This window comes from Sinohyriopsis cumingii, chromosome 3, assembly GCF_028554795.1.
Source record: "Sinohyriopsis cumingii isolate HCF-2022 chromosome 3, ASM2855479v2, whole genome shotgun sequence".
NCBI classification, from domain to species: domain Eukaryota; kingdom Metazoa; phylum Mollusca; class Bivalvia; order Unionida; family Unionidae; genus Sinohyriopsis; species Sinohyriopsis cumingii.
Window position 1 is genome coordinate 129,053,856 of NC_142963.1, and position 20,525 is coordinate 129,074,380.

Genomic DNA, 20,525 nt, shown 5'->3' on the forward strand with positions numbered 1-20,525 from the left:
CATTACAATGCTGGGTACAGAGTACTGTACAGTTCTAACTGTGTAGTGACAGGAGATTTCTAATTCATGAAATTATTTTGTGAAAATATGACAAGTGTTGCTATACTAGTGCAATGATACATTAAGGGAATTCTTCTTGTTGAATATCATGTGGGTGGATGAATGGACCACTCAGAATGTTAAGTGCAGGAATTTTCATTTGTTTACAATGTTTGATTGAACTGGGACTATTTGGGTGAGTTTGAAAAAGTTTGATGAACACAGGTCTAACATAACACATTTCTAACTGTTGTCTTTGCAATAGCTCTTGAGAGAGTTTGGATTTTTCTTTTTTGTAGTCAGTGATATGTATAGTCTGCATGCCTGTAACAGTGTTTTCTGTCATAGTTATTTTATCCTATCTGTAGCGCAGTAAATTTTCAGGACAGCATCATTAAATGTAGCTAACAGTACCTAATTCACTTCACTCAAAGTATTTAAAACTAGTTAGGAACTTTTAGCTATATTTAATAATGCTTATCTTAAAATCTACTGACTTAGGAATACAGATAGGATAAAATTCAACATGCTGTGTGGAATGAACTATAGCTTCTAGCATAATATCAAATTGATAGACTTTGTGTGCGTGTATGTGTCTGTCTCTCTCAAAATGTTTTGTATAGTGTGTTCTCAAAGTTGGAGAGACCTTAAGCTGCTAAATGGGGATTTTTGTGTGTTATAAATCTGTTGTTGTTGTTTGATTTTAGAACAACTCCATCAGGTACAACAGAAGACAAGAAGGGTTTCTTCATTTAAAATGTAGTTCCTAGTGCATGGGACACCATGACTGAGATGTCCTGAGTGAGACAACTAGACTGAGATAAGAAAAATTAGGTTAGGTTAGCAAAAAAAGCTAGATTTCTCTGTCACATGGGTGAGAAAAACCCATATTCCAAATCTGCTAAAAAAATCAGATTGCAGATGTGGCATCCAAAGTGGGAACAAACTAATTGTTGATGGGCACAGGATGCATGGCCAAGAAACCCAAATTTCTTGGCTAGAAAGTAAAAATCTTTGACATTAAACATAATCCAAACAAGAGTCTCTCAATTGGACCAATAGAATTTCCAGGAATTCAACATATGACAATTTTTTTTTTTTAATTTCTGAGTGCTGAAACCATTTCTGATATTTCCGGGCAATATTAAGATGTAGGTTCAGCACCATTTTTATTTCTGACTGATTAGACAGCATTAGAAGTGTTCTAGTGAAACCCCACATGAATATGACCACCCATTCAGGAAGAGTCCCTGAATATTTACAATCACTATTATAGTATAGGGTAAATCACTATTATAGTATAGGCTACCTGGTAATACTCCCCACCTGTGATCCATGTCTACCAAGATTTTCAAGATGGTCATAGTGGGCACACTTGATGTCAGATTGGAATCATTTTCAAGTAGGCCCAACAAGATGTCATAAGCAATTTTCAAATAAAAGCCCCATGTCAATAAGACTTTCCATTTATAAGTATCAATAATGTCAATAATAATATTTTCAAGATGGCTGGCATAGTGACTAGACTGGATGTTAAATCAGTATCATTTTAATATAGGACCAAGTAGACATTAAACACGCATTGAATATGGCTTTTGATTTAGATGTAGCAATGGCAGTATTTTCAAAATTATAGCCATAAAGGATATATTGGATGTCAGATTGGCTGCATTATCCAGCATATCCCCCAGGGGTGTAAAACTGAGGGTAAAAAAAAACCTTTGTGTCAGAACTGGGGCTCAAATAAAAAATGTGGGGGTCAAAAATGTACTTACAAATTTTCATATGACTCGTACTTTTTCAGCATGAAATAGGATATTGCAACTTGCACAACATACTCTTTCTCTCTAAACATACAAATAAATCAACATGCACAATTAACAAACAAATGCATTGTCCATTCAAAGAATAATTTTATTAGTTCATTTTTCTTTTAAAGTTGTACTTTTAACAGTCTCCTTATAATCAATATGAAACAATATTATAGCCCAACACAGTACATACAAGCCAATACAAAAAGCCAAATAAATCTTTTTAACCAAATGGCAGTTAATTTACTGCCTTTCATAAAATGTGTACTATCATCCTAGAACATATTTTCCAAATATCAAGGAGGATAATGATTCATCTTCTTTCTAATAAGTTACACTTGAACTTTAAGATTTATCTTTTATTGCATCAAAGTTAAAAACCAACAAAATCTACAATGACCCGCTGACTTTGTACTCCAAATAATGCATTTGTCTCTGCAAGTTTACTGATTTCTTTGTTATGAAAGAATATCTTGGGTTAATATGTGTTCTCCAGATATATTGTGGCAAACGAGGGCAGATTTTTTAAAATTCTAAAACTCTGTCAAGATAGGATTATTCACTTTTGCAGTCTTCGCAGTCACGCGATCATAAGTCACACTGGTAATCCTAATGTATGAATACTGTATTCCAGTTAAGGGCATTATTTTCTCCATTTTTCATTAAAGTTAGATCCACAGTTACTCTTTTGTGTTCTGCTTCTTTCACATTTTTCGCTAATGAATTTTAGTGCACGGCATTTTAATCTGGAGATCACTTTCTAGTGCAACAAGCACTGAGATTAAACATCTAGATGATAGCTTGCTGAGCTCGATGGAAATTGCGTGAGAGCTCACAAGATTAGGGGATGCTACTCCGTCATAACATTGCCTATGTTAGTCTGGTTCATTGTTTTGAATGTTCCATGTGTTGCACTCTGCTATACGAATAGAGGAGTGCAAGGCAAGGAACAAACAAAGCGAGGGAACCAGTCAATGCCTATGCTCGAAGTATATACGATGCCATCCATCGTCCAATGCATTCGGTATTAAATAAATTCTAATCACATTATGAAAATACTTTGAGTCAAAAAAACGCATGGCAACAAAATGTTAACGTCAGTTTTCTCCAGCGTGCATCCCTGACGCACAAATGTGTGTAAAGGAAACACTGGTCTTATGGAAGTCAACGGGATATAAGAATCACACAGACAAAACATAGCTTTTATGTATATTATTGCTACATATGGAAAATCCTTTATAAAGAATGACTTAATATTTAAACATGTAACATTCTGAGTTGATTAAAATTTGATAATAGAATTTTATTTATAAGAATGGTTTGTAAATTACTAATGAATTTGATTACAGTCTTGAGAATGATTACCCAGGTGGATGAGGAAATACCCAGAAATCCATGATGACTGCACCGATTAACTCCCTTTGCAATGCCAATTAAGTGTATAACTCTAAGGGTGGGGCTATAGCCATTGTCTCAGGTATGAATTATGTCCTAATCCATGTGGGATGGGAGAGACCTAGAGGATAATGCTGGCTATATAAATGACTTGTACCTTTTATGTGGAGAAAGTGATCCCATTGATATGGTCTAGGAAAGATGTTAAATCTCATCAAGATTAATAGATAATTCAGCAGCTATTTGCTCCAAGCCTTTTATTAACCTTTATAGATTCAGTAAGTGTGAATTTCAGTCTGCAGACTGACTTGCATCAACCACTTGGGTGAGCAATATTAGTACCACTTGGACCTCTTCTTTAGTGTACTATTATATACATATTTTTGAGGTTTCACCAGAAAGTATATTGTTTTATTGTTACTCATTTACAGGCTTGAGAGAGTAACTGAGGACCTAGATAGCATCAAAGAAGCATTAAAGCTACAGGAAAATCTATCCAAAGGGAATGGCTCAGAAGGTGCTGTTTCACCACTTTTGAGCCTGTAAGTATGAGTAATGAGAGAAATATATTAGGATGGGATATTGGAATAGTAGAGTCAGATTTAAAACAGTTACTTACTGTTTATTGTGACAGCTAAAAATCACCATATGTAAAATCTGTGATACTACTTGTACACTTTAACATCACTTGAATTACTTTTTCAGTATTAAAGTAAAACCTGCTCTTATTCATGTTATCAGCAACTAAAACAATTGAAAACCTGTTAAAGAAATAAGCAGACACACTTGGAGTTTTGTAGTTATTCTGTATAAATTTCTTATGTGGAACCATGATCTTAAACCACAAGGGTTAATGTAAGTCTGAATAATGATCCTGTGTAGCCTGATAAACATTTAAACAATTAACAAGAATGTAAATTTTTCTTCATGTTCCATTGTGAAAGAATTGAGAATGTTTCACATGTACCAGACTGACTTACACATAGCACCCACCCAACTACAAGAAACATTGGCTTAGCATACCAACATGTTGTTGTTGTTGTGGGGTTTAACACCATTTTTCAGCACACGATAGGCTATACATGTATACATGGTGGCCAGTATCAATGGTGGAGGAAGAACCCGGGAAAACCCCGGAAAGAAACACTGACCCATGAGAAGCTACTGGCAAGCTTTCTCACATATCCACATTGGCTGAATCTGAGACTCGAACTGGCACAGACAGATGTGAGATGGCAGTGATCCATAACAGAAAGCGCTTTAGACCACTCAGCCACTCGGGGGCCCCGTATACCAACATACTATATAAACAAAAAACAAAAATCAGTGTAGACCCACATATGCTACCACTTCATGTGCAACCATGTCAGGGTCTATGTCAGTGGCTTCTTAACTGTGAATATAAACAGCAGAACCCAGAGCTACCACTTTCATTTGATATTATATGCAAACAACATAAAATCCATATCTGCATGCATAGTCTGTTCTTTGTGCAGATTTAGGTCTGAGCTGTTCTTAGTTTGTACATAATATAGACTTGGGAATTTGGTACATGTTGTAAAGTGTTAATTTAATATCAGTAATAGCCTACCTGTTGTTATTGCATAGCTGGTGCTTTTCTGGGGAGAAATACCAAAACTGACTAACAAAATTTGGTATTCAGAATAGTGAGAACCATAAAGTTCCAGAACAATGGATCATATTGCATGTGCTCTGGAATTTACCTTGATTTCATCATTCTTTTAGCAGGCATGATGTTGGATGGTTCAGGACTTGTGGTACTAATTCAGTTCCCATAGTAAACCTGTGCAAATGCCACAATATTACAAATTCAATAACTTTAAATTTCTGAGTGCTCATGATCAAACCTACATTTATCAGTATAGATGCATCCTGGATGACAGCTTCTGTATATATAAAAGGATATAATCAGCTGCATTTTCTGAACCTACATGTGTTTCAAACATGTGCTTTCATTTCTGTGCCAAAGAGACAGGTGCTATTTTCAGTAATGAGTGTTCCAAACTCAAGACTGTTAAAAGACTGAAATTCCATCAGTAAAACAATGTCTCTATTTTTTTCAGTTACAACTAGAATCAAATCTCAAAATTCTTTTTACTAAAATCTAACTTTCATTATCAACCAGTCCTGGCCAGTCAAACTCATATATACTCTATTTTATCTTCACCCATTTCTAGACTGGTTCCCATTTTTACATACAGTTAGTACCATGAGTCCTTCATGTTGCTTCACATGAAGAAGATAACTGAAGTGAATTTCTAGATTAACTCTTGTGCTATATTCTTTGAAGATGTAGGATTATACACTGACCAAGTTTTATCAAATGTGTAGCTAATCTGTCTTAAGAGTTTTTAGATATTTGTTATATACATATGTGTATGTTATGACAATTTAATTTGTTCTTTTTACCTTTCATAGTGTGTTAGTTATTCATTGGTGTCTGTGTTTTTGTAGCAAGCATTGGGTTATTTTTATGATAATATTCCCTATCCTTGCATAATTGCAGTCTTGGGCTCACATGTTTTCAATTTATTCTTCCTCATGTATATTTAATTCACCATACCCATAGAGCGAATTATGCTTTTTTAATACATGGTAGCCGGTTGCACACCACTTCTTACTGTTATAAGTACATGCACTGTTATCGAACATAGGCACATTTTTTTATTTCTGATACCCTTCTGTACTAAATAAGCAATCTAACTCATGCTTTTTGCTAATTCATTAGGTCCCTTGCTTTTGTAAGTCTGGTTGACTAGTTACTTGTTTCTTGTTGCTACCCAGGGAGCTAGAGTAGCTTCCTCTTAATTCATTTCTTATTGCTGAACCCTTATTTAGCGTTGCCTAATTAGTGTGCACTTTCCTTGCATTCAGATAAATTCATCTTGTGTATTATTTTTGTTTCAGCATATATAATTGTGTGTAATTATATATAATTTTTCAGTAACTGTGTCTCAACAAACTGTAAAGCACCCCACCAGTTTATACTGCACCCATTGGGAAAGAACAGGTGGCTGTCCTTTTTGCAGCCTTTGGCCAGATGAGACTTGGAATCTGGGATGACAAGGGTAGGAAGAAGATTTGTTCTTCTTCTTATGAGTTTTCTGGGTTCTCTTTGTATGGTCATCTCAGGTCTCAGACAAAGGTTACTCAAGTTAATATGGAGACTTCTAATGTTGGTAGTAGGCCCCTCCCAATGGAGGTAATAAATGGGTGGAGATTGAGTCACACCCTTCTGATAAAAAGGAGCAACACCATCCCCATTCCATGTGGTCTAAGAGTGAGTCACATCCTCCCAAAAGGATGGTTCAGTACCCTCTGATTGCCACTAGGATAGAGACTGAATCTCATGCCCCACCAAGAGGGGTGAGCAATATCATCTACTGACCCATAGCTTGGTTAGGACTGGAAGTGAGTTGCACCCTATTGTAATGGGGCAGTGGGACCCTTCCAGTTCCCAGGGCCCATTGCTGGCAACAGGATTGAGCTCCCAGAGAGGGGAGATCTCAGTCCATCAGGTCTGGGGAAGGGTCTTCCTACAGAGCTGATTCACCTAAGGAGTCCTTGCCCAGTGACCAGGCACTGGAAAAAGAGAAAAATGTATGGTACAGAGATAGGAATCGGGACTAGTCTCCCACTATTTCCAGTTTACCATTCTGTCCCATGAATGACTGCGACTGGGTTATGCCAGGTTAAGGAAGGGGATTGCATCAGCATCCACCTTTCTTTTGATCCCTCTTAATCCCTATGGGATGTGGGGTTTTCCACCACAGGGGAGCATTGGTGTTTTTTCCTTGGACATCCGAGCCTTGGCTGCATGTTAATGGTGTCCGGGCTACTGACAGTGGACCTTCATCATCTTGCAAGGATGGGCACAGTAAGAGGAAAGAAAAATAGGCAATCTTCCCCTATATACCCTAGACAGTTGGAGAGTCACCCTAAACCTCCAGCAGAGACCATTGTGATTACCAGTCATTAACTACATAAGAGAATTTACCATTTCAGGAGGTTTCTTGTCTACCAGTGTCTCATCCAAGGCAGGGAGACATTGGGTTGCATCATCCATCCTTCCAAGACAGGGAATAAGATGAGGATGTCCTTTAGATGTGAACAATTTTGACACATACCTGGCCAATGTAACTTCCCCTCCTTCTGGGTCCCTGCCCCTTCTCAACTATCAGTTAATGATGCAGCGGACTTGGTTAGTTGTTGAAGTGGTTAATGAGGTTTACAGCCTCTTACCCAGTGAGTTGTGTCCTTAACCTTCAGGTCCTGCTTTCCTGGAAATTATTTCCAGCTTGAAGAAAGTTTTCTGTGGCAAATTTGTGACCAGATCTTCTGTTACTTCATCACCTGGTGACAGTCAAGGACCAAGACTTGGCCAGACAAGGTTGGGGTATTCTGTTCCCCCTTCTATGTAGCAGCCTTTGATATCTTCTTCTAGCTGCAAGGTTGACACCTATTCTGGCCTACTTAACCACCCACCTTGGATGCGGAAGAAGCTACAGTGGGTAGTTCTAAGGGGACTTAGGCTCACCTTCCAGTAAAAACATCAGAATCCACAGACCAAAAGGTTGTTAGGTTGCTCTTCAGTGTAGCCTCACATGCCAACCTTTTTTTTCAGTAGCATTGTTCAGCCTGCTTAAAGATTGGTCTCTGCCCCTATTGGCCCTCCACCATCTATATTAGGCAATGGTCAAAATATTAGGGTATGCATTGTCCTCGTCTATGGCTTTGTCAGTAGGTCTTCTTCACCTCTACAGGGATGTTGCTTTAGACACTCAAAGGTCAGACTTGAGCATAGAAAGAACCATCTGATGGCTGCCCATCTGGAGACAGAGACTCTCTTCAGAGGTCTCATCCCCTTATTGGCAAAACATGATTTAAGGGACCACCAACACTGGTCCCTTGCATCCACTTCTGGCCATTTGAAACCAGCGAAGAAGAGGTTCATCATGACCACCCACTTGGACCACCAGCTAAAGTTTTTAAAGCTGCACAGCCCCAGGTGAAGCAACAATCCCAATTCAGAGCTCCCTCTCAGCAGTCAGGCCTTAGGATGGGGTGCTGCAATGGCCCAGGGAAGAAGTTTACATTGCCTTCCCCCTTTCCTGAGGGCAAGGGGGTATAGTCCAAGTGACTCACACACTCTCCAGCTAAACATGTACCAGACTAGATCTCTTTTAGAGGCCTGGTAAGGCATAATGGTCAATGGCTGGGTCCTTTCTTTCTTTAGAGACAGCTACCGATTTTGGTTCCAGGATCCACCTTCCCTCTTAAAGTCACCCATTTGCTTCCACTAGTCAAACCTAGGGCACTCAGAGGAAGAGGTTCATTCCCTTCTACAGGCCTTCTACTCTGGAATTTTCCTGGTGCAAATAAAAGGGGAAAAGTTTCATCTAATTATCTTCCTTTCTGCCCTAAACACATTTCTGTAGGAGGATCCTTTCATAATGGAGACAACATCCTCAGACAGGAATGTCATAACACCTGGCAATTGGGCAGTCTCCATTGATCTTCAGGATACATAAATTCACATCCCGATTTTTCCTCCACACATGAAATAACTCTGGTTTTGTCTGGAAGGGGAGGTCTTCCAATTTTGAGCTCTGCTGTTTTGCCTAGCCTGGGCTCCCAGAGTGTTTACCAGGGTCATGGGAGTAGTCACAGTCCATATGAGATATCTCAGTCCTCCAGTATTTTGATGATTGGTTGATCCACAATGGCAGTTAGGAGTCCATCAGACTAGACATGGCTTGATATTGTTCCACTGTGACCAGGCTGGGTCTTCCACCAAACTTAGAGAAATCAGAGCTCACTCCTTCTCAAGATTTTGTCAAATTAGGGATGGATTTCCTCACAAATAGAGGGTTAGTCCATGTCCCTCTAGACAAGATCATGTACTTGTTGGAGATGCTGAGAGTAAATACTACATTGACAGCTCATCTTTTTCTCTCTCTGCTGGGGACCTTGAACACTGTAGCAGACTTGGTTCTCCTAGGCAGGCTGCATCTATGTCCTCTCTTGTTTCTCCTCTTAGCTGCATGGAAACGGCATAGGGATCCTCTGAACTCCCTGATTTTTCAAGACTTTCACCTTCATCTAAACTGATGAAAAAATCTGGACCAGTTTCTGGCCAGAGTACCCATGCACCCCCTGAACCCCACTCTTATCAGTTTACAGCTGCATCAGATTCAAGGTGAGGCTCTGATTCTTCGAATTTGTTATTATGGCACGTACAAGATTGATTGATGAATCGGCTGCTGTGATTGGACAATTCCATGCTCTGCAACCAATCGAAGAATGTGAAAGAAATATTTCCCAGAACTTTCGACAACTTCTCAGTATTTTTTAAATTTAAAAGCAGTTAGTAGATAAGCACCTGTTATGAGCATTACATAGGGTCCTTCATTTATCTAAATTTTGTTCTATAAGATAAAATTATCTTCCAGATTCTGATCATCACAGACCGAAAGTACCATATCAGGCCAAAAAAATAAAAGTTCCCGGTCTGCCGACCATCCCCGTTTAAGCTGCCAACCCTAGCACTTTTTCCTCGTGATAAAAAAAAAAAATGAAATTATAAAAAATATTAAAAATGATAATAAAAATTCCTGACAGAGCTTGAAGTGCTTAGTACATTATATATATATATATATATATATATATATATATATATATATATATATATATATATATATATATATATATATATATATATATATGGGGGGAAAAATAAACAAACAAATAAACTATCTACCTACCCTTATTTTAAAACCAATGCAATAGAAAATACACATGAGATGGGGTGGGGGTGGTCTCATAAACATATACACAAAGGAGGCTTTAACATAGTCCGATAAATCAAACCCACAAATCTGTGTTGATACTGGACGATGTTGTGGGTCTGATGTCACTTGTTCATTCAAATATGCAGTTTTGCTGCATACAAACCCACATACACTTTAGACACATACCAGTAATTGGTAACAGCCATATCAAGCACACAATTCAAAATAGCTACAGGACAGATGGTTGTGCTATTCCATGTGGATTTACAAGTCACCAAACATATGATTTGCTCAGGAAATATAATCTACATGTCGCCAAAAGAACCCTTCAGCCAATGGTTGCTGCACAGCCACAAGAAATACTGGTAAGTGTATAAAAATATACATCAATGTGTGCAGCCAGATTTGCATGCAGATAATTGCAGCTTTTAATGAATAGGTGACATCAGCTCCTCACCCGAAAATCAATGTCATCACAGGTGAAGGGCTAATTTATCAGCCTAGCTTTAACAAAACACAGGCATTATCAGTGTTTTTAAGACCAGCAAGGTCAAGAAGCAGAATTCATTTACAATTGCATTTGAAGAAATAAATTGGAGAAGTAGCTATTGAAGTTCAGAGATACCTCCTCCACAGATAAACTTGTCATGTATTTGCAGTTGGGGAAACTATTTGTGTCCAAAGGAAATATAAAGGGAAGAGTTTTGTCTTCAGGTGTTCGAATTTACATGTATAAATTAAAATCTTTATCAACTACAAGTACCTAACACAAGCTTGTGTTTTTAACTTGATCCTTTACCACTCACAATTTAGCTACACTTTAACTATTGACCTACATTTTTACTTGGTCACTGAAAGGATAGATGGGCTTTGCAGAGCTTAAATGAGGATTACAAATGTTGCCTTTTTACTTGGAAAATGTATTTTACAGTACCTTGTTTGTCTACATTTCATGAATACTTGAACTGTATATGAAGTAATTTGCAAATAAGAAAAGATTTTACACCAGTTTAAACTCAGAGAAGAAACATTGTTCAAATTTATGTCATCAATAACTTTGGAGGTCATTTTTCATGTTATTTAAACATCAAAAGCCAACTTTCTTTGTAAAGTTTAATATTTTTAAAATCCCCAAATAGATTATATGTGTTTCAGAGATGGAATCAGTGTTGTACAAGCAGAGTACCACCCCATATTGTTGTCAGAAAACAGAATCAAGTGTTTGGTGCATTCTTCCCAAATCATTTTAAAAGGGATTAAACTTCATTGTAACTGTGCTAATTATCAGCTCTCATATTAAAAATGATAATTAAAAATAGTGCCATGCCAATCATCCATGCAATTTTTTCCGACTCAGTTGTATATTTATAATTATTATTCTTGTAACTAATGTGACAAATAAACAGTGTCATGCAATTTTTCAGAAAACATTTTTACACTAATACTGTAATAGTTTATTATCCATCTAAACTGGTACTTTAAACTATTATTCCTGTAACTAACACAAACACAAATTTTAAGAAAAATGTCATGTGACCCTTTAAGCATTGAAGACTTTACTTTAAATTCATTTGTTAGAAAATATATTTTTACAGTTGTCCTGTGTGGTTACAGGGCATTAGAACCAGGACAAGTGTGTTACACTAAGATGATTATATGAAGTGATTAAAAGTGTATGAATGCCAAGAATTTTTCTAACTGGGGGATTGCAGAATGTATACAGGTTTTGGTTCTTTATCTTATATTTATATCTCCATGTAAATAAGATGTGAAGCCAGAATATATGATCCTATTTGGCACCATGATGCCTGAACTGAGATGGTACACTGTAAAACCCATATCAGTCAATCAGTATTAATTAAGTCAATTTTTTAATTCAAATCCTAGACTTGTTAACTGTTTTGGTAATGACAAACATAATTCATTTTAATAAACTGGAAAGATACGTTCTGAATAAATGTAGAGAAAACTCTAGACTGGTAAAGATGGTACATATTATAGACCAGTAAATATGGTACAGATAGTGTTAAATGTGGTATATGTTATAGACCAGTTGGTATGGTACAACATGATTACTGACTGGTAAATATGCTACATAAATGATCAGACTGTTACTTTAGTAAGCTCAGGCTGGATTGAATTGGTGTGGTTTTCATACTTGGATTTGTTACTGTTGATAATTTTAAAGGGTACATTTTAATTAGATAGAATGTGGTAGGCAAATGACAAATATTATCTTTCTTACAAATCAGAATTAAATTTTCAAAGCCACTGATGTTGTTTAATGCTACATTGATTTTAATCAAGTGCCCTTCAGTCACTGGAGTAAAATATTGCTAGGCACCTTTCTGTCAAATTCCAGTCATTTCTTTGCAATTAACCATGAGCAACTTTAATCCTGACATTTTTGTCCCTCCATTTTCAGCTGTTATAAGGTTCCCACAGATGACAAAGAGGACACCCAAAAAGAAATGCACATACATCTAAATGAACCAGGGAATCAAGTGGCACAGATAATGCAAATGTTGCAACAAATTATCAGAAATCAAGAACGAAACATGCGTACTTCCTACCTGGAGATTAATGATATCAGTCCAGCTACTGATGCTTAAGTACCTGTGGGCTTTTACAACAGTGAAAGATTATTTTATTCTATGAAACGATAAGCTGCAGTGATTAGTTTCTGAGTGTATAAACCATTTTTCATTAATTTTATATATATATATATATATATATATATATATATATATATATATATATATATATATATATATATATATATATATATATGTCTACTCAATAGTTTCATGATGTTACCCACAATCCTAATGCTGAAAAATTTTCAAGAATAAAACTGCCTTTGAAATTTAACAGTACACATCAATCACATCTATTTTACTTCCTTAAATTATGGTGGAGAGGGCATATTCTTCAGGCTAAGTTACACATAATTTTGACAAACTTCCATGGTAAATATTCATAGAGGTTCAACAGAGAAGAAAGGTTTCTGAACTAGAGCCATTATGAATGTACAATACAATAAAAGAATGAAATAATGAAACGATTATCTTCAGTCTTAATACATTATCATTGTCTTTGACGATCATGCATGCTGCAAATCTAATTATGTGATTTTATTTAATCCAAGTCTCAGTAGATGATAAAAATGCCTCAATTATGACACTCCTACCAAGATATACATCAGTGTTTGTCTGTCTCTCTACTGACAAACAAGCTTAAGATGAAAAGAATATTTTGAACCTGTATTTTCTGTCATGGATAATTTTCAAGCTATCATTTATCAATAGAATATGGGTGCTTATTTTCAAGGGAGGCAACCATTGTTTATATTTTGATTTATCAGATATATTGCTGTAGGATACAAATGAATGCTCAAAGTCACCCTATGCAAACAGAGAGATATGCTTAAAGTCACACTTTGCAAACAGAGAGATATGCTTAAAGTCATCCTATGCAAACAGATATGCTTAAAGTCATCCTATGCAAACAGAGAGAGAGATGTGCTTAAAGTCATCCAATGCATACAGAGAGAGATATGCTTAAAGTCATTCTATGCAAACAGAGAGAGAAATGTGCTTAAAGTCATCCAATGCATGCAGAGAGAGATATGCTTAAAGTCATCCTATGCAAACAGAGATATACTTAAAGTAATCCTAAGCAGACAGAGAGACATATACTAGAGTTTTAATTTTTATTTTATTTTACTTTCTGTTATTCAGTTTCCACGTGTATGATAAGGAACCATGGAATTTTTGTACCATTTACATATTATACATTTTGGTACAAAGCTTGCAGCAAAGATTCTTGATATTTTAAAAATGACTATGCACTGAGTTTGTTGATCACAATTTTTATAGATAAAATATAATTTTTATAAGTAATATTGATCAATATAGACAATAAGGGAAATATTTTACCATATTTTGCCTTATATATATATGATGTTATGGTATTGTGTATTTTGCGTGTGATACAATTTTTTGAGCATGCATTTTGATAAGCAATATTTGTTAGCAATATTTTTATAAGAACATACTCCTTCAGTCTTTATGTACAATGCTATTCTATGTCAAAAGTACTTTTGAACATGGTTCATAATTCTCCATAACAGATTTCACACAGTGATATACACATTCATCAGATATTTTTGTACCGTTTTTAGCCATGCTTAAGACATTTTTGATCTTTGTCAGTTTTCTGTTGCAAGTTGTGCATTATTTTATCAACAATATTACAATCAACATAGCCAAAAATGTTCAGGTAGTTTACCTAAATATTAAAATGATTACATTGTAATGAAAATATTCCTGAAAGTTCTTTTAAATTATCTGATTTTTGTTTCATTTTCTCTGGAATTTTTTTTGACTACATAGACATTCATTCTGTATTACAAAGAGTACAAGGCCTTTTCCATCTTTGGTGACATTATTAATGGAAATCCGTGTCTTTTTCTGGATGGTTGATCAAAAGAATTGTCTTAATATTGATTTACAGTATTAATTCCATATCATTTGCTGGATTATTGATCAAAGAAATTTTTTATATTGATTTACTGCAGTGCACACACGATTACCAATACTGAGACTAATACTAACTTATGATATGTTAATTTTATGCTTAAGGATTTCAGCAATGATATGAAATATGTCTGTTATTCATTTGTAACAAGCAAATTATATTTTTATTTTATCCTCAAACATATTGGCTAGCAAGATGTATAACAGATTGAAGCAACAGATTTCTTACTGGATCCCATACAGTGTCAGCAGTTTACCATTTCTGCTTTTTTGTGAGTAATTCTCCTTTCCAATTCAAAGTTAAATAGCACATTAAAAAAGCATAATAATTTGCACCTTGTTGGATTTGAACTTGATATGTCTCTAACAGAAGGTGGCCATACATACAAGTCTAAGAATAACTTCAAAATATAAATGTTTTTTTCACTCCAGGGAAATAGCGAAATTATTTCTCTTAGAAAATACAGTAATGTCCTGGCATAAACTAAATACATGTATACATAAGAGTCTAACAATAACTTCATATTTCGAATATGATGTTTTTTTTCAATCCCATGAAATATCAAGATTATTTCTCTTAGAAAATCCAGTAATTTATGGCCTAGCACAAACTAAATACCAAGAAATCATGTTCAACAGCACATTAATATTTTCCTTTTTATTTTTTATGGAAGGGCTAAGGGGGTAAAAGTAGGACATAAAAATATTCATTTAAAATTTTTCGACAATCAGAATGTTGTCCCTTTACATAAAGGATTTCATGCATTGTTCTTAACTAGTGCTAGATGATGCTTGTATCTCATTGGACTTGTAGGCTGCTTCGTTTTAGCATACAGCTTTATTTAGAAACAGAACTTTTGAAACAGTAAAATAGAACACCTATATTACACATGGTTTCTGGTTGAATATCATTCGGTAATTAAAATTATTGCTTGGATCAAGCGAAATGAAGTAATGTTACCCTTTTAATAAATGGCTGTTTTTGGGTGATAATTTATATTCCTGCAAATCATGGAAATTAAAAGAATTCTACAATCAGGCAGTTTTTTTGCTTTTAATGTTACTTTTTGATAATAAAGTATTATCAGCTTGTTACATGTACATAATTATGAGAATTTTTGCATTGTACTTGCATAAACTTGGTGTCTTGGTGGTTACTATAGATTGCATTGAAAGTTTGAAAACAAATAAAGTGTAATGCATTTTGTTTAGATGCAACACTTTAGCTTATCGTGGATAGACACAACCTGTTTTTTATCTTGTTTGACACTAGATTTTAAATATGTACCAGATAAGTACAGTAACTGGGACATATAAATGTAGTAGATAAGTCACTAGATTTTAAATATGTACCAGAGAAGTACAGTAACTGGGACATATAAATGTAGTAGATAAGTCACTAGATTTTAAATATGTACCAGAGAAGTACAGTAACTGGGACATATAAATGTAGTAGATAAGTCACTAGATTTTAAATATGTACCAGAGAAGTACAGTAACTGGGACATATAAATGTAGTAGATAAGTCACTAGATTTTAAATATGTGCCTGAGAAGTAAAGTAATTGGAGCATATAGTAGATTGTAAACATATTCTTTCATTGTTGTACTTGGTTAGTGATCATTTGGCATGATGTGGTTGTATGACATAACAATGCACACACTTAGATATTTCATCCATCATGATGTTGTACATCACTGATACTTTTACTGTTACATCTAGCACAGTCATGCTACCAAAACAAATAATTAGTAAATGCATCCTGTGTGCAATGGAGTTAGCTCACTCAGGCTGAAGTATTGGCACAATGTCAAATCATCTAAAGCACAAACATTAATCCCTTCCTTAAGATAATTCCAAAATGATCCTGAATTCTGCAACCAATTATAGCTGTAAAAACTCCTGTACTTGCATAAGTGTTGAAAGCAATATGGCAAAAGTGCACTGAAAAAAATAGTTGTGATTTGTGTGTAGGATTTGAATCCTATCATCATCATTAAGTTGTTTATGGAGAATGTCAACCAGTCTTATCTATGAGTGATGCTACTGTGCATCATCTTAGCTTAGTGTGCCATTTTGCTCATGTATTTTGAGATAGTGTCTGTCTGGTACAGTGTGGCCACCTGATGTAACACTATTGCTGCCATTCCCCAAATAGCCTACATAGAGTGTACTTGGTACATGTGGTATATGTATACATAACAGTAATTAGTCAGTATTAAATTTCTTCATGTAGGGTAGCAGTTAAGTTAGGGTAGAAAATAAATTTAGTCATGTCACTAATATAATTGTATTGACAAGTTGCATAATTGGCAGTGACCTAGGTATGATGTGAAAATAAGCACAGGAATAGATGTTTAGCTGAAGGAAATGAATGTATGCCACCGATGTTTATTTAAACATATGAGTAAAATGTTAACTTAAACAATCTTTTTTTAAACAAGATACTTTCATTTCATTATTGACAAAGCTACCCTATGGTTTTCTATGAAAATATTAGATCTTATTCAAATGGATTCATTTCATTTTATGAAATACATATAAATGTTTATATTGTTTATAAACATGAAAGGCCTACTGTCGGGTGTCAGACAACTAAATGAAAGAAAAGCAGTTCTAGGTAACTAGATGTGACTATTTTGAAAATACTTGTACTTGAAATATAGGTGGTAATATTGCGTGCAAATTTATTCATGGAGTATCACATGCTCATACAAACTGACTAATATTACATCCTTAAGTACAAATTATTTTTGTACATGTCTGGTTTGAAAGATACTCAGAATTAGGATGTCATTGGTACCTTACCTGATCATGGTGGTTCTGCTGAGTTATTTCCTTCCAATATAATTTATCTGCCAAGACAACTGCAGATTAGTGAATAATTTACCATTGTATAAAGAAGTAACATATCTTTTGTTCCAATTTATTTTAATCTGCTTCAAAATATCTTGTCAAGTTAGATAACCATCTTGAGAAGTTACTTGCCTGCTGTAAATACAAGATATTATATTTTCCTCTATATGACAAAATTTAGTTTCACTACTTCCAGTAAATATGTGAGGATTTGTGGTATTTATTTAGATGTTGAAGGGTATTAATACAATAACGTGAAAATAATCTTCACAATTCTTGTTAAAAATCGCCTCATCTATAAGACAGAATTGTGAATTCATGTTTACTGTTATGTTAATTTAACAAACCCAAGGTATGACTATGTTTAATTTCTAGGTCATCCAAGGAGTGACATATACTGTAATAATTTCACATTTTCATCAAACAGACAAACTAGTAATAATATAGATCATGTGTGAAAAAAGCTGATTTTGTTTTGGACTTGACTGTTATTAGAATTACAATAACAGTCAGAATTTTTGCAGATCTTCAAAAGGTTTTTTTCATCTGAATGATAGAGGATGTTATATCTATTAAATATTTTGGGGTTTTTTGACACTTTTACAGGTATTATATACTCAAGATTTTATTAATGGGTGGTGGAGGTGCGTTATTTGTTGGCTGTGACACAAAAGTGTATTTTAAAAAATAGTAATGTTATAATTAGCGTTTTAATTTGGTGTCTACATGTTAGTGGTATGGTTTAATTAACGATATTGCACAACTTAAAAACTTATTGCACAACTTAAATACTAACGTACCTGCATGAGTTAATAAACAACACTGGTATTTTGTATGATTGAAGGAATAAGTTTTTCTTTCAGCATGTAAGTGAATAGATATACATGATTACCTGTTATCATAGACTATATATATATGCAGGGATGAAGTAATGTTTATCAGCACTCTATCACACATCTACATGGTGCAGGGGTCAAACTAGACTTGAATTTTAGGGAGAAGTGACCTATATATGCCAATTATTCATACTTGAAAGTGTGTTATTTGGATGGAGAGATACTATGCATTGTATTTTGGCCACATCACGTCAACACGCAGCAGAAACTATACATTGTAATTAATTTTGACTGTCAGGAGTACCAAGATTACAGTGTTGTAAATAGTTACAATAACATAATCATCTACCATTTAATATTTTAATTTTGTTTCTTGCTAAAACTTAATCAGAAAATGCACTTCAAAATTTTTATACAACCCCTATAAATGTACACATGAGCACATGCACAGGCGTCTTTACACTATAGTGTTCATTCATTCAAACCCCAACTGTAGTAACCTGAACTTTACTTTCGAGAGTTCAATCAAAATTAAATGTGAATATTTTGAACTGTCAATTTTTGGTGAAGTGGCTTTTTGATCAACTATTTATACTTATTTCTAATTACAATGATGCAGTCAAGGTACTTGTATAATGGCATATGGCTGAATATATACATGATGAAGAGACCAAGGGCACATAAATATCAAGTACTGACCATTTATCAGCATAAAGTAAATTGATGTCATTAGTTCTGATGAAAGAAAACATGACCATCTAATTACCAATGATGAACTGAAGCATTAACATGGATATATGAATGAAATAGGTCCTTCTTTCAAACTGAATCAGCACACAGCAAAGAACAAACATATAACCATGTATACCATGTGGTTGCCTATATTTCAAGAAATGAATTTTCTTAATATTACAACTATAACTTTGTATCTTTATTGCAACAGTCCATACATAGGTTTACAAATTTATGCTTTTAATATTTGTCTACTTACTCGTAATAACATTGTGCATTGGTTAGATATGCTTAAAGTCATCCTATGCAAACAGAGAGATATGCTTAAAGTCCAACATACCTATCCGACCTCACCCATGTGTACACACCAGCAAGATACTTATGCTTATGTGGCCATGATAAATACAATCATTCCATGACATGGACCTCTCTGCCAATGATGAATACTTTCCATTTTCTTTGTGTTTTTTTAATCAGTTTAATGGAGCATCAGCCAACCCTCCTTATTGACAAATTCAGCTAAACAACTGCTACTATTAAAATGTAGTTTTTCGGGGGGTAAAACTGATTTTAGTTACTTACCCATACTTATTGTCAAATGCCCTCCTCCCACTCTGCTCTGATATCCTGATGTAATAGTCATCTATGAAAAAGATGAACTATCTGTGCTTGTTTTGCACATAACATATCAAGGACAAAGTGAGTTGCACAAGGAATTGCATTACACTGACACACAAATTAATGAAAATATATAATTTGTAGAGAGCAAGATCTAAATATTATGTGACAGAAGATTTAGCCTAAAATAGCTTTTTTTTTTATCAGAAATTTATGAGATAATGCTGTGCTATGTTATCAAATTCAGAAAGTGCTGAAAGTCAAGGTTGTTTTCTCACGTGACTCATTTAACTAAACTTGGTCATATAGAGGAAAATATAATATCTAAATGGAACAAAAGATATGTTACTTCTTTATGCAATGGTAAATTATTCACTAATCTGCAGTTGTCTTGGCAGATAAAATATATTGGAAGGAAAAAACAGTACCACCATAATGAGGTAAGGTACCAAAGACATCCTAATTCTGAGTATCTTTCAAACCAGACATGTACAAAAATAATTAATATTTCCATAGAAAATCATCGGGTAGCTATCTCAATAAAGAAATGAAAGTATCTTGTTTAAAATGAAGATTGTTTAAGTTTGTAATATTTTACTCATAAGTTTAAAAAACATCGGTGGCATACAGTCATTTTATTTAGCTAAACATCCATTCCTGTGCTAATTTTCACATGGTACCTAGGTCACCTTAGTCACCTACTTCACCTGGCAGCATGACCCCTGTACATGTAAGTATTTTGTTGTTTTTTGTTTTGTTTTTTCTTAATTGTAGATAACAACTAGATTATATAGTTTTAATAATAAAACATGTATTAAAAGCAAATGTTGTTTCTTTTTACAATTCCTTATAAATGTTTACAAAGCAGGTTGTTTTCTCTACAATTTT

General features: G+C 34.6%; 1 protein-coding gene across 2 annotated transcripts in view; it reads left to right on the forward strand.

Annotated features, from left to right (window-relative positions):
- Positions 1-20,036, forward strand: part of LOC149803825 (transient receptor potential cation channel subfamily M member-like 2) — a 263,431-nt gene extending 243,395 nt beyond the window's left edge. For both annotated transcript variants that reach the window (XM_089953643.1, XM_089953644.1), the window contains 2 exons: positions 3,677-3,787; positions 12,483-20,036. In XM_089953643.1, coding sequence (XP_089809769.1) covers positions 3,677-3,787; positions 12,483-12,669 — 298 coding nt within the window. In that variant the 3' untranslated portion in view covers positions 12,670-20,036. The remainder of the gene's footprint in view (positions 1-3,676; positions 3,788-12,482) is intronic.
- Positions 20,037-20,525: the final 489 nt, after the last annotated feature.